Source organism: Molothrus ater, chromosome 19 (assembly GCF_012460135.2).
Source record: "Molothrus ater isolate BHLD 08-10-18 breed brown headed cowbird chromosome 19, BPBGC_Mater_1.1, whole genome shotgun sequence".
Lineage (NCBI taxonomy): Eukaryota > Metazoa > Chordata > Aves > Passeriformes > Icteridae > Molothrus > Molothrus ater.
The window spans coordinates 9477722-9493039 of NC_050496.2; the positions used below are offsets into that span (position 1 = coordinate 9477722).

The 15318-nt window shown below is 46.8% G+C and overlaps 1 protein-coding gene across 1 annotated transcript in view; it reads right to left on the reverse strand.

Annotated features, from left to right (window-relative positions):
• CACNG4 (calcium voltage-gated channel auxiliary subunit gamma 4) overlaps positions 1-14675 on the reverse strand; it is a 46157-nt gene extending 31482 nt beyond the window's left edge. Inside the window, exon 1 of the mRNA XM_036394409.2 lies at positions 14381-14675. Coding sequence (XP_036250302.1) covers positions 14381-14603 — 223 coding nt within the window. The 5' untranslated portion in view covers positions 14604-14675. The remainder of the gene's footprint in view (positions 1-14380) is intronic.
• Positions 14676-15318: the final 643 nt, after the last annotated feature.

Here is a 15318-nt window from a genome sequence, read left to right on the forward strand (position 1 = left end):
TGCCTCTCCCGTGGTGGAAGGGAGCAGTTTGCTGGATTTCAGCTGCTGCCTTGGCTTCTTTTCCTCAGGGTCCTGTCAGGAATGCCAAGCCCAGGCAGCTTTTGTTTGGAGCAAACAATGTCCCTTCACCAGTACATTTAAAAACCCAGAAACCAAGGCACTGCTGCAGCCAAACCCTAGCAGATTTGCTTCACTGGAGGAAGGACAGAAAAGCACCCCTGTGCCTTTTGCAGGTGCCTTGTCTGCAGTGGAGGAGATGGTGCCATCCTGCCTGGGACCGGGCCGCGTCCGCAGAGCCGCTCCGGCTGGGAGGGCTCTGCTGGTGACTCAAGCTCTGCCTTCAGTACCCTGCAACTCAGGGAAATTGCATTTCAGTGCTTCCTTCAGCCCATTATCCTCAGACAAAATCTCTGCTGACTTAACTGAAGCTCTTACTTGCAAAACAAGTACAGGGCAAGGCCCCTTCAGAGGAGGAGAGGGTGGATTCCAGCTCTACGCTTCTTTGTGAAGAAGCATGTGGGAATATTTTTCAGTATAACAGGGCATGGGATAAACTCTGATGTCCCCTTATTTTTGGTCAGCAGAATGAATAATCTCTGTTCCAAAGCTGAGAGAGGTGTGCTGAGTTTCTGTCTGTCTGCTGAGGCTTTGCTAAGGGTTTGGTTCTGCAGCAGTAATCTCGTGGTGCAGCCATCTCCTGTGGTCCCCTTGGGAGGGAGGGGAAACAAGCCATGAGCAGCTTTTGCAGAAAGTGCTTTGCTATGATAATGTGGTATAATTAAAGAGGACTCAAAACTCCCAGAGTTATAAAAACCCATGGCTTGTACCAACACTTTTACTCATCTGTGGGTTTTTAGGCTGGATAGGGGCTGAGCAAAGAGATCATGAGAAAAAATCTTTGACTCAGTTGGTGGTGTTGGTCCTGTTCATCTTGGCATGTTGTAGCATCTCAATAACACAACTAAGAAGAAAAAATAAAAAAGAAAAAAACTCTGGAAGATCCAGAAACCTACTGGTTCTCAAGAAGAACTTCAAAATGGAGGTATCTCTTCCTGTCCCTCCTTTGCTTGGGTTTGCCTCAATATTTTTTTTCCCCTGATCCTGGAAGTTACATTTCCAGGAGCGAGGAATTGTTCTGGCACTGAACTGCCAGGGCCCAGCAGTGGGGCTGGGGCTGCATCCCCTTGGCTTGCAGGGCAGCACAGAGTTGCTATTGAGTGAGTGTCCACATGGCAACAGCAGTGGTGCTCCAAGAATTTCATTTCCACGGTGCCCCTGGAATCTGCACTGCCTTGACATCTTCATTGTTCCACGGAGAAATAAAAAATAAAAATCCAGGGGCAGGGTAAATGCAGAGCAAAATACAGAACACCACAGGACGGGGTTACCTAATGGTTAATTTAGAAAGGAACATATCATTAAAAACGTATGAAGGTGGCTACATATTGATGCTGTATAAATATTTAAAGGGATGCCTCTCGTAAGGGCAGAGTTCCAAGCTACACCTAAAATAACGTGTGTGAAAGAAAATTAAAAGAATATTTCACCATTTGGACTTGTTTAATCTGCCTTGGCAAGGCTTTTTTATGCCCAGCTACTGAACATTAGTATGGGAAAGGAAATCAGAGAGAACTCCTTTCTGCTGTAATTCTACCAAAGTCAGCAGAGTTAAACTGAAGATGATTTTTCTGGCCTTTTAAATAGAGTGTAATTTTCTCCATGGGTAGTTATTAAATGCTATTGAGAGAGACTGCGGCTGCTGTTGGAAGGGCTTTCTGGAGAGGTCACTCTGTCCCATGTGAACAGCACCAGTGAAAAACCAGGAGCTTTGTAGGTTTTACAACTTGAAGAGTTCCTGGAGGCTCTAACTCCACCACACGTCACCGCCTGACCCAAAGCTAAGAGCACACATCTATTCTGAGTTGAGATATCCTGGCTTGACATCCACTCCTATATCACAAGAATTCTGCCTGTAGAAATTGCTTAAAATATTGGAGGGGGCATTGCAAAAGATATTTGTGTGGACATTTGGTCCATCTCTGTCAGAGAGGACATATTCCTTAAATACACTTTCTGAGGCTCAGCTGCTCAGTCCTGACATTTTGGGGCTGTTGGGGTTTGTGTGCTTTTTACCAGCTCTCCTAAGCCCTGGCTGAGGTGGCCATTCCCTGTCCTGGTTATTTGGGACCCAGGTTCCTGCAGCCTTGTTAAAATGCCCAAAAAGTACCTCCTGCATGGACACAAGGCTGAGCAAGTCCTAGACTAAAAGGTTCCTATTTTGAGGGGATAGGGAAGATATCAGGATCTCCCAAAAAGCACCTCAAGGATCTGGATCTCCTGTGGATGGCTCTGTCCCCCACATGGAGTACTGAGTCAGGTACCCAAAGTGTGGGGTTGGGCAGGAGACAAATGAGTTTTCTTCCTGCCTGCATAGCCAAGGACTCTGCCCTCTCTTGCAGAAATTAAGCTCAATCCTCAGGCAAGGCAGCAGCAAAATTTGGATCATAAATCAAGATAAATCTTGGTTTTAATGGGGGGCAGAACCCAGAGAATTATTTAGCCATTTTACAAAAAGCCTAACATCCTCTTGGGATGAAATGGGAACACATGAGACCTCATAATTTATATATGTATTAACTTCCCACTGGTGAAATTAAAATGCAAAATAGTGTCTCTAAACAAAACTGTGAAGCTCTGTCCCTCGAGAGAGTTAAAAATGAAATGGGCAAAGCATCTCCCACAGGATCTATTCTTACCCTTGTAGGACTATGGACTGCATCATAGGTATTTTCTTTCTCACAGCCACAATGCTGAGCTCCAAGAAAGGATTTGTCTGTGCAATACAGTGAAGCCCAGCAATAATTACCCATTGTGCTCTGTGATGAGCCATCCCTTTGGTTCTTCAGTAACCCGTGCACCTGGACTTTAACTAAAACCAAATAATATGCACAGAAAACATTTTTATGTAAGAGGAGGTGAACATCACTAAAAATCAGAGAGCCTTTGTATGGCATGCCAAACTGCTGAAGCGAAAAAATGTCTTCAGTGAAAGGGCTCAGATGTGAGCATGTTTCAGTGCACAGCTCCAGGAAAAACTCTGATAATAAATGTGAGCTTGTTATCGTTGCTTTTCAGTGGGAAGTAAAGCCGGAAGCAGGGTCGTGCTGGCTAATTGAAGCTTACATTTCCATTCAAGCACTGCATTTTAATTATAAACTGGTGACACAAGTGTCACTTAGTTCCTACCCTGTTTAAAGTGTGCACACGTATAAAAAATATTTTCGGTTATTAATTTATTCTTGTGATCATATTCATTATCCTGCATTATGTCTACCAGGCACGTGTCTAATGACATGTTTGATACACGCTAATTCTGATGCCTCTTTTAATACAGAGCTTACACAGACATTTTAGGCTGAGCACAGTGCCAGTTGGCCACCAAAACAGGTGCACATTAATGCTATAAAATCAGCATTAGGAGCTGTGTACCCATATTCTGGCCAGCTGCAAGCACTTGCCCAGCCCTCCCGGGGCACAGCAGTCATGCCAGAAAATGGGATAACCTGTGGGAGTAGCTGCATCCAGTGCTGATGCCTGGAGATGCTGCTGCTGAGGTCCTGCTGCCCAGGTCTGGCCCTGATCCTGGACCAGGGTCCAGCTCTGGCGTGTGAGCTGAGCGTGCTGGCTCTTTGTGTGGCCAAAGCCCAGGGTTAATGCTTAAAATTCAGGTGGAAAATTTCTGGCCTGTTTTTCCTTCCCTATGGGGTTTTTGTGCTGTGCCCAAAGAATGTCTCCAGCTAGAACGCTACCATTTATACACAGAAATTAAAATAAAATGAGCAAAAAGGTCACTGGGAAATGGCTACCAAGAGACACCAAGTAAGTCATTAAAAACTCAGAGCAGGAGCACAAGTGAAAACAAGGGAAATATCCCTAGAAAGCAAATTATGAAGGTAAACCTCTTTCAAAGGCATGGATGGAACAGGATAGCTGTGCTTTTCCCCTCTTAATTTGCTACCAAACTAAAGAGGATTCTGTTTTAATAAGCACAACCATAGCGGGACACTGCAAATGAATTGTTCGAAGGGCTGTAACTAGAAGTGGTGCTGTGAACATCATTCCTAAATGCTACATGGTTTATTTCAGGTCCTGCATCTTTAAGGATCCCAAAGCACCTCGGAACCGTCTGAGTTTGTCAGTGCTAAAGGCAAGGACAAGAGCACAGCAAAACATGCAGAGCAAAGGAGAAAAGCTTCCCATCCTCTGGAGCAAACCACAGGGTGTTTAACCTCACAGTCAGCAGGTATTGGCATAGTCTTGGATAAATATCTTTTGAAAAACCCAAGTAACTTAAAAAAATGAAATTTGGCTGACTCTCAGTGCAATGCAAGCTTGGATAGAGGTCGGAAGCCTCACCCTTTGGAGAGTCTGCTGCCTGTCTTGGAGCATCTTTTATTGACAGACAGAAATGTGTTTTCACAGTGGGCAGAGCTGGGGGATGTGGACCAGCTCTGATCCAAACACAGGGTGGGAACATCCAAGCAGCTCCAAGCATGAGCCAAGAAACTCAGCCCCTTGCTACGTTCATTGGCTTGGGTTCAGCGTATGCAGAGGGGCTTTTGGACTGGGGCTGGCTGTGTCCTACTGCTCCATCTGGAAGGGGTCAGTCTGTCTGCAAAGAGCACTCTGGTGACCCCCAAATCCCTGTCATGGCAAATAACTGAGCCCCTGCTGGCTGGCAGAAGGATGAGGGTAAGGACCCAACTGGTTTGGGTTAGCAACTCGGTTGTAAGAAACAATTCCCAACTGTTACTGAGCTCCCAGATTTAATAATTGATGTTTTATCATGTTTAGGAAAGCTCTGCTTGATACTGGCATTTTCCAACAGCTCCCCTAATAAAACACAGTTGAAATAGCCCTGAGCTCCATCTGTAGAGAATAACCTGCCTTCAGTCAGGTGTACATCAGGTGGCAAATGGGAACAGGGGATGTTAAATCTGGGAGGAAGCAGAGTCTGGGGCTCTCCCTCTGCAGTGGAAATGAAATTCCTGAAGTTTTGGGAGTTCACAGCTGCCTGCAAATCACCTTTCCACACTCAGCAGAGCCATATCTGGAGTTTAACAATCCATTTTGGGCTATTGGCTTCACTGGCTCCAGTAACAGGGCTCTGTTCAGTGAATTTGAGGGATTCAACCCTGTTCACAATCCCCGTGGATGAAAATGTGATGTGACAATGCAACTTGCTGTTTCATCATCTGGCTAAAACCAATCCAACACACAAAGAAACCAAGTCTGGCGAATTTTGCATTAAAATATATGCATTATGTAAAGGAGCATTGCTGTGGCTTACTTGAATTTAGAATATCCACTGGACAAAGATGATTAAAGCCCACTACTGCCATTAGTGAGTCATGCACGGAGGAGTATCACAAACTTTCATATCTGGGTACCTTTGAAAGCTCAGCCTAAATAGTCACAAGGTCTTCCAGCATTGAGAGTTCATTATTTCATTTGCTTGCAGGCAGCTGAATGCTGGGGGCTGAGCTCTAAAAAACCCCAACAGCCCGACAATTCTCCCAACACAATCATCCAATGCCTTGCTATCAGCTATCACTGATAGCCAGTGAGCTGTGAGATAGGTGTGCACAGCCCTGATAGGTATTTGCTATAAGTTACAGTTTAGATTTGATTACATTTAGGCAATGTTCCTCTGGCAAGATCCTATTTCAAGTCATAATTGCGACATGCCATGGTTCCTTTTTAATGCCTTGCAGCACCAAGAGATAAACTGTGCCTCTGGGATGCAAGGAAGACAATAACAACCCCAGTGTTATTGAATGCTATATATTTGGACAGGAGAAAACATCCAGTCATCCATATTCCTCACAAAACTGCATCATTTAAAAAGTATAAATGGGAGACAACTGATTTGAAACCCCAGTAGAGAATTGGCAGCGACTTAAAAATGGTTATTAACTTAATCTGAAAAAAAAAAAAAAACCCTGGCAGCTAAACAAGGGTGCTAATTCCTGCCTGAGCTGGGTCCCTCTCCCACTCAAGCAGGGGATGTTCAGTGCTTCTGAATATCTCAGAAACATTTGGCATTATCAAGCTAACAGGACTGGCTAAGTGAGAAACATTCAAAGGGCACAACTAAGTGGCACAATTCCAAAACAGCAATTAAAAGGCGGAATGCTTGAAAAAGAACAATAAAAGAGGTTAATTTGTATCACGGCTTGGCAATTGGTACAGGAAATACTGTAATTCCATAACGTGCTCTCCCTTCACCCATCTCTTCATACCATGACTGTGTGTTTATAATCTATCATTCCTTCATGGATTACAGTTGACAAGAAATGACTCAATTCTATTGAAGAAGAATTTACAGGAATTTACAGGAATTTACAAGAATTTGTTAAGTAGGTAGGAGCCTGGATAAACCCTGGGAAATAAGTAAAACAGGTAGAGAAAAAGAGAACCCAGACTATACCTTTGGACAAGTAGGTGATTACACATTTTTCATTGGCAGGATGGCACAGAGATGGTCAAGAGTTAAGAAGATAAATGAAAAAATCTTTATTTTCTACCTAGGGCAGTATCTACTTATTTTCTAGAGAAGGACTCATGCACTGTCATCAAAGAGCTAATTTCAAAGGTATTGCTTCAGCAGAAGGAAGGTTACAACATTTTGGCAAGGGGAGGAAAAAAGAGGAAGAGAACAAAGATGTTGAGATGACAGGATGCCATGGGAAGGAGGGGAAAGAGGGGCTGGACTATCTGCCAGGCTAAATCAAGAACTGCTCCAATGCTTCCACTGCATTTGACTCCCAGCGTGCAACAACTGGCAAAAATGCCCCCAGATCTGAAGGGAAATCTAGCAAAGTCTGTCTAGGCTGGGCTATCCATCCTGCAGGCAGCTTGCCCGGAGCCTTGCTATTTTGAGATAGTAGAGAGGCTGCTTGTCATTAATATTATGATAAATCTCAATATAGAGAAAGCCTCAAATGTTGCTGTGGTCCCCAGCACCTCTGTGTGCCCCTCAAAAGAGTCACAACCACACAGAAAGAAAAAATATGAGCTGAAGCCCAGGACAGAGCCACCTTCTGTGTTAAAATGTTGAAGATAAAATGAGCTGATGTACTTTGGGAGTGGACACAAATAACTAAGGGAAAGAACTGTCTGGGAGTAGAAGAGGGCGGACAAAATATCTTGCAATTTAACTGATCAAAACCCACTGGAAAAGTGAGAGGCTTCAGAACAAGGCAGAAAAAACCATGAAGTCCTGCCCAGCACTGGTGCTGTCTGCTGCAAACACCCTTTTGTTCTGAAGTCATAAATGTGTATCAGCCTCTCAGACATATGGGCAGTTGTGCATTTATCCTGTTTATTTTACTACTCCTGTACATCCTGCCTTGCCATCTGGTGGGAAGAATTTGGATGCTGAACCATAAGTCTGAGACATAATAAATACCAGTAAACAGAAATCTAAAACGAAGATAAGCACCGAGTAATGTTTGGAAGCAGGACCAGTTTTTCAGTTTGATAGTTTGATTTATTTCTTGAGATGAGTTTTGGCTCAGAAAAGAAGGACCAGCAGGAAAAGGTCCAATTGAAGGGACAAATCTGAGATCCCTTCTCTTATATTGGCTTCATATTGGCATAACTCCACTGCCTTCCTAGAAAGCAGTTAACTTTATGTAGGAGGAGAATCAGACTGAATCCTGTCCCTCAAGGAAGACATGCTTAAACACCAAATATTGCATGTATAAAACATAAATTGCAAGCAGAACACTTCAAGCCCAGTGCAAGCCGTGTTCCTGAGCTGGGCAGCCCTCTCGCCGTGTCCCAGTTTCTCCACATCTTCCTTTCCATTTTATTATTAGAATGAGAGGGAAGTGGGTGGAAAGGAAGCACAGTTATCCCTCCTAGTCAGGGGCAGGAAGATAAAGCAACTGGCCCCAGATCAAGCAGGAAATCTACCAAAGCCCAGAGTCACAAGCCCATTATCATCATCCTCCTCCTCCTTCCTCTCCATTTTCAGTTTGGGGATACAGAAATTCTGCAGAAATTGCTGCTCTTTAGCACATAAACCACAGAGACACCAACTAAATATCTGGGAGCTGAGAGGTGTTAATAACAGACTTCAGATTACACTCAGTATCTAAGTACTCCTACCTCCTCAAAGGAATTAGAGATGAGATAAAAGCACTCGCTTCTCTTCCTAATATTTGTTCTCTTTTTGCTCTGTTTCTGCAAAAATACACAAGACTACAGGATGGAGACATCAGGTACACTCCCCTTCCCCTGAGTTTTTTATGAGGTGTTTTGTACCTGGCAAGACTGACTGAAGCTACAGGTGGGACAGCACAGCCTGAGCAGAGGTGACACTGTGTGACCCAGAAAATGGGACAGGGTGTACTGGAGGAATAATCACTGTGCTGAAATTTCATAGGAGCAAAAAAATACATTTTTGTATTGACTTGTTTTACCAGTTTACACTGGTGAGGGTCAATAGAGCTTCCAGAAGGAAGGGCAAGCCCTGGAACTATCTAAAAAGAGCAACAAAAGCCCATAAAGGTAACAGCTGCTGGACAAAGCTGAAAGACTGCATTACATCATTGCAAAGGTCCCCACAAACCCCAAAATGAGTTACTATGGCTCTGACAGATCCTACCACAAATGCCATCTGTCAAGTCCTCAGAACATGCAGTGTAACTATATACAGAATAAAACAGTAACTGCAGCACAACACAGCCACGAGGATCCTGTTTGTACAACCCTACGCCTCCTTGACTCTTCACAAAACATTTCTGAAACCTCCCCAGAACAATCCTGGAACCCAGGTGAGATTTAATATCCTCCACATTGCATCCTGCACAGCAGAAAAGAGCTTTACAGCTGGATTATAAATGTGCTTTCATTGGTTTGCAGCCTTGGGGGAGCATCACTAATGCACACAGAGTCTTTGGGATCTAAGTTTTGCACTGGGATATCTGACATGCTGAGAGCCACGGAGGAAAAACCAAAACCTTCGTGTAGCCTGATAGCTCCCTACTGGCTATAGAGTAGATCAAGTTCAAGAAAGCAAATTAATTCATTAAAGTGACATATATTCAGTCAATTAGCTTCAGATCCTTGTTTCATAGGGCAGGGAAGAATGGATGTTTTGTGACATCAATAAGATCATTTGAGAGCCTCTGTATAAATGTTCAAAGAAGTGCATTGAGGAGACACATGCTTTTTTTTTAATTTGAGAATAGATAATACCTTAACCCATCTTCTGCTGGCAGATCCTCCAGCACAAAATTTCTCAGTATTTTTAAGTATTTTATACAATGGACAATATTTCAAAGGAATTGAACTATGTGTCCATAAAGGCAGCTCCAAATACAGAAACTCTAACAAATTGAATGCTCCTGAAGAAAAATTAAATAAAAATTAACCTAAAATGGGTGTTTAAAAAAAAATCACTCCATCAGTTGCCAGCAAAACTGCTCTGCTTCAGCAAGGGTAGCAAAGCTGAGACTGGATACTAAGAATTGCTCTTAAAAACAGTGAATAAAGCACATGGACCTTCTCAAGAGCGTGTGTTTTACCAAGGCAACGGAGACGATGAGCAGGATGTATGGAATGAAAGAATGCAAACATGGTCTGCATCTCAGCAGAATCCTTCACTGATGGGTTTATGTTTGTGTTGAAAGATTCATGGGCGAAAAGCTCACTCTTCAGGAGTGCAATAATATGTATATATTGTCCTAGAAACAGACTACAGCATCACAAATAAGTTTTTCAGAGCAGAGACACCCACTTGGGTATTCTCCATTTGCGACCACTTTTCTTTCACAGTGTGAGCACAGGCTCATGTGCCTGCACAGAGACAAGAGCAACCACCTCTTAATGTGCCTGTGGACACAACCTCCAAGGCAGGTCATGTCTGATCTTGGAGGGATTTAACATTTGCTCCACACCAAATAACACTTTGGCCACAGCACTGGAATAAAAAGTCTGCATTGTACTCAGTTTATTACAAACAGTGGTGGTGCTGGAGCTTCATAGCTGTGCTTGGAGAATACTAAGGAATATTCATTCTTTTCGGATGAGCCATGAATTTGCAGCATTGATGGACAGCAGCCTGCCTTTATTTGCTTGCCTCAAACATTGGTATAAGCATTTTTATTTTGTTTTCAGGAGTATCCATGGAAGCGGCGCACGCGGGTGCCGCAGTTCCCGTGTTTGTGTGCATTCATCCAAGCTGGAAGACTTGCAAATAATTGTGCAAATGTGCATTTGTGCAAGTTTTCAAAACCATAAATGATTTACTCGATCCTTCCTCCCCATTATAAATGTTCCAGGAAGGACACGTGGGCCCACGTGAATTAAATAGCCAATTGCACCACTTGAAAAGTAAATGGCAAACAGGGAATACTAAAAGCAGTAGACACAATGGGTTCAAAGAGATTCATGTGCTGAAGTGTTTAATAAAATACTCTTTGAATAAATTTAAATTACAAGTACATTACTTGATTTCCTATCTTGATGTCACAGAGCCTGCAGAGCGCTCTATTGTGAGCTGTCCTATTAACTTCAGCACGATTGTTCACCAAGATAAGCAGTTTCAGTGGATAAAGTGGTGTTTTTAACATTGTTTTTTCCTAGGCAAATATTTTAATCAGATCCTCCTCGTGAGCAAGACCGTGCGAGGCTTAGGAAGCTGTGCTGCACATTTCCCATAGGAACAGGGGCTGCTGGGAAGTCAGAGTGGTTTAATCTCCCTTTCTGGGCTTAGGCTGACTCCAGAATGGTCACTCACAGGACACAGCATCTGCTGGGTTTGCCAGACCCTGCTCTGCACCCAGAAAGTGAAATAATTCCTGGTGTGGATGTGGGACAGAACAGCAGGCACCCCAAATGGGGCTGGTTTGCTCTTCTTGTGAATCTGTGGGCTGGGGTGCAGGTCTCAGGTTGATTGGCTGCAGGGGGGGTCCATCAGAAACTCCCTACTCTGGTGACATTTTAACTTCAGCTGCTGAGGCTGCAGCTTTTGTGACTGTCTTGGGCCCAGAAAACCAAACCCCAGCTTTGCCAGGGAGCCCTGGGCCATCCTCAGAGGCTCAGCCACTTCTGCTCCTCACATCCACACCAGGAATTATTTCACTTTCCCACCGAAGGCAATTACCTTGGATAAAACTCTCAAAAATCCACGCAGAAATGGCACAATTATTTAAAATCCACTCAATGAACTCCTACCTCCACCTTTGACAAACACGGTAAAGGAACAAAATTGGGATTAGACAGGCAAGAGTTTGAGTGATGGATCATTAACGCTGCCTCTTGAGTGACTAAGCTCCATAGTAGTATCAACTACTAGTGCTGAAACATGATTTCATCCCTGCAGCTCCAAACAAAGATAATATGCTTGATCCCTAAGCTGTAGCACTCCAATTACGACGCCAATTTGTTGTAAAATATTGTTTCAAAGAAAAAAACAGGAAAACATTGAGGAGCACCTGATAATTGAATTATAAGGTTATCCTTTTACATCCTCTTTTAGCAATTTTGTTTGAAATCTTGGGACTTGGGCTACAGAACACGTGATTGTTCATAATCCAGCACACAGGTTAATTGATAGAGCTGAGATACATTTTACTGGGAAATTTCAATTGACCTGAAATTTGCTCAGCAAAATGCTTTATGTATGTCAAAAGCAATTTCAGAGGCTGTTAAAGGCATTTTCAGCTTCTGCACATTTGTGTCTCAGATTTGTCTTTTTGACACAAGAGTGAAATGGCAATAAAGACCATTAAAATAAATTTAAGAGGTTTTAACAATTATTTCTCCAAAACACCAGAAGATTTCTAAAAATAGGTTTGAAACCAGACCATTTAAACACATATAAAAATCCGTAACTGAAGCTGTTTTCCTGCTATGTATCTCCTCAGAATTGCAATATTACCTTTAGATTACTAAAAGACTCAGCCACTTCAAATGAGCGAGGCTCTGAAATGGTCAAGGGAGTGTTGTTTTAAATCAGTTTCTAGAAATGGTTTTATTATTTTATAAAACAAAGGAATGGTTCCATGTTGAAATCCAAGTCCCATGGCATGGTTTAAAACATGAATAATTTACTGTATCTATAGATTTTATCTTACAAAACAGAACATACTGAAAAAGGAGGAGAGAATGTAGTCTTTGCTCCTCAGCTCTGTGAACAGATGACAGCTTTCTCAAATTGGGCATTCTTAGCACATATTTGACAACTTTAAAAATTGTAACTTTATAATTTGATTATGAGCATTTGAATTTTGAGCAGAACAGCTCCCTTGCTGTCGGATTGATGTGTCCCATGAAACGCCTTTTTATCCCCCAAACTGATGGGGGTTTGAGCTTCACTGGCACACAGCTCCTGGGTGCAACTGTTCAGAATCCCCTGGTGATGCCAGGAGGGCACCACTGCTGCCCAGTGATGCAGCCAGGCTGGAGCTTGGCCCTGGTGCTGCCCGATCCCCACAGCTCCCCTGACTGCTGCTCTCCTGAACAAAGTTCTGACTTAAGCCCAGGTGAAACCAAGGCAGAAATTCCACCAGTTTCAGTCAAAGCTGCACTTCACTTCTATGAGCGGTGTTACTGGGAGGCCACACAGAAATCCTGACATTGGGAAGCTCAGGGATTTTTCCCAGAGGTGACAGGTCCAGCCTGGCTGAACAAGCTCAGCAACTCCTGCAAGATACAAACTTATTTTCCATGAAAAACGGAGGCTGAAGACACTTGGAACAAGCTCAGTGAAGATCACAAGATTCAGTTCAAGTGGAGGATGCTCAGCATCTCTCAAGCAAACTCAGGAGCTCTCAGATGCAAGCCCTCATTTTCCAGGTGCCATAAAAGCCCATGCTGAGTGTTAGATTTCCTTTAAGAGTCATAAAGCCAAGCATTGCTATTACCCATAAACCTTCACATTTCAATAATTCTTTCTCTCTTTAGCATCTAAAAATATTTCCTTTTCCTACAGCTCTTCTATGTATGCCTACTATTACTAGGTAGCAAATCTGGTATTTTAAGAGAAAAATCATGTTACACTGTAGCCTTAAATCATTAGCTAGAGGAGAAGATGAGAACAGACGTGAGAATGAGGTGTTTTCTACCACGCCACAGTCTGTTCTGGGGAGAGAAAAAAAAACCATCTAAACACAGCTGCGACTCTGAACCGGAGCTGGGCTCGTCTGGGCTGAGCCGTCTGTCAGTCGGAATAAAGCACAAAGCCGGGTTTGCGAAGTTGCCGTGTGCTGAGCCGCGCTGATGGAACGAGGTGCGCTGCATCCCGCCCGCCGGGAGCATCCCCGTGGGGAGCAGGGCTCCGCTGCCCCCATCCCCGAGTGACAGCGCAGCTCGGCCAAGTCACCAGCGCCCCTCTGCCCTCCCCTTTCCCCACACGCTCCTCCAGCAGCACGGAGGCTCTGCCGGCCGTTCTCAGAGAGGATGGACCAGCAGGCGAGGGGCTTCAGAGCCGCCGTGGCCACCAGCGCTTGTCCCTCCTTTCCCGGGGATGTGCCGCTCTCCCACGGCCGGAGCCCCTCGCTCTCGGCTGCCAGATGTGCTTCCCCAGCTGGGCTTTGTGACCTGCTCTGCCAAATGCTCGCAACAGCCATGTGCTTCTTTGTCCCCGCAGTTACCGCCGCGCCTTCTCCACAACTCCATTTTCAGAGCGGGAGCCACATGTTCGGCCTCTGCGGGGAGCGGGGTCCTGCTGCCCAGCTCAGCCCTACAGCGCCCATCTTTTTATTGTTCCCTCCCTTCAGCCTGACCCTGGGGCTCTATCGAGGAACCCCGAGTGAAGCACCTGAGCGGTGGCAACACCCCCTCCACCCGAGCTCCCGGTGTGTCTGTCTGAGGGCAGACTGGGAGGAACTGGAGTTCCCGCTGTCCTGCCCGAGAGCTGTGGTTGAGCTCCAAAGCTCCTAAAGCCAAAGTCCAGGGGGAGGGGGCAGAGGGGGACCCAGCCCCGAAGCCTGCAGGGCTCAGGTGCGCCCCAAAGCACCCAAAGCCCCGACCCCGCCAGGAGCCCCCCAAATCCCCGAAGCCCCGGCGATGGTCGCGGAGCGAGGTCGCCCCCCTGGGCAGCGCTCCCCTGGGCAGCGCTCCGCATCCCGCCGCCGGTTCCCATGGCAATGTCGGAGATGCCGGTTGCCACGGTAACGCCATCCTCCTCCTCGGCCGTGTCCGAGGCAGCGGCGCGGCTCCGGCCCCGGCTCCGGCGGGGCTCAGCCCGGCGGCTCCGGCTCCAGCTCCTGCCGGGCTCTGCCCGGGCGCTGCCCGGCGGCTCCGGGAGCGCAGCCGGGTCCCCCCGGGGAAGTTGCTCGCCCCCTCCCCGGCGCGGCCCCGGTACCTTCGAGGCAGCAGATCCTCCAGAGCCCCGAGTGCGTGAGATCGCCCCGCGCCCGCCGCGGCGGCCCCTGCGCCTCGTCCGTCGTGATGTTGGTGCCGTTGCAGATGTGGGCGCTGGAGTAGAGCCAGTAGTCGGTGCCGATGGCGATGGCCATGAGGCTGAAGGCTGTGAAGGCGCCCACCGTGGTCAGCAGCATCTGGACGCCACGGTCACACCACACCATGGTGCTTCATAGTCCCCGCACGGGCGCGGGGGGCCGCACGACACCGCCCGGCAGCCGCCGCGCCCGCGGGAGGCTCCGAGTCACGGGGCGGGGGGCGGGCCGGGCGGGGGGAGCCGCTGCCGCCGCCGCGGGGCCGGGCTCCGCCGCCGGCCGCGCCCCCGCGCACCGCCCCGGCCGCGCAGGCACCGGCCACGGCGGAGGGAGGGAGGCAGGCAGGCAGGGAGGGGCGGCCCGGCCGCGGGCACCGGAGGCACGGAGCCTCCCGACCCCCGACGTGACGCCGCCCCGCCGGGGAGAGCCCGGCCCCGGCCCCCGGTGCGCGCCCGCCGAGCATCGCTCCGGTCCTTCGGTCTGAGCGGGCTCTGCCGCGTCTGACGGGTTCCATCCCGGGAAGTGCTCGAGGCCGGTTGGACGGGGCTTGGAGCTACCTGGGCTAATGGAACGATATGGGCTTTAAGGTCCCTTCCAACACAAACCATTCTGTCATTCTGTGAAATTCACAGGTGTGCGTGGGAACCAGGTTGGCTTTCCACCCTACAGCGTGCCAGGGTCTGTCTGGAGAGCAGGGAGGTCTTGCCCACTCTAGAGGTGCAAAGATCTGCACCTTCACTGCTCTTTCTTGGGTGGGTTCTGAACACTTTCCTTCTGCTGCATGGGCTGCCCTGGAAATCACCGTGGAAACGGTGCCAAACACAGTGGGGATGAGGTGTTGTAA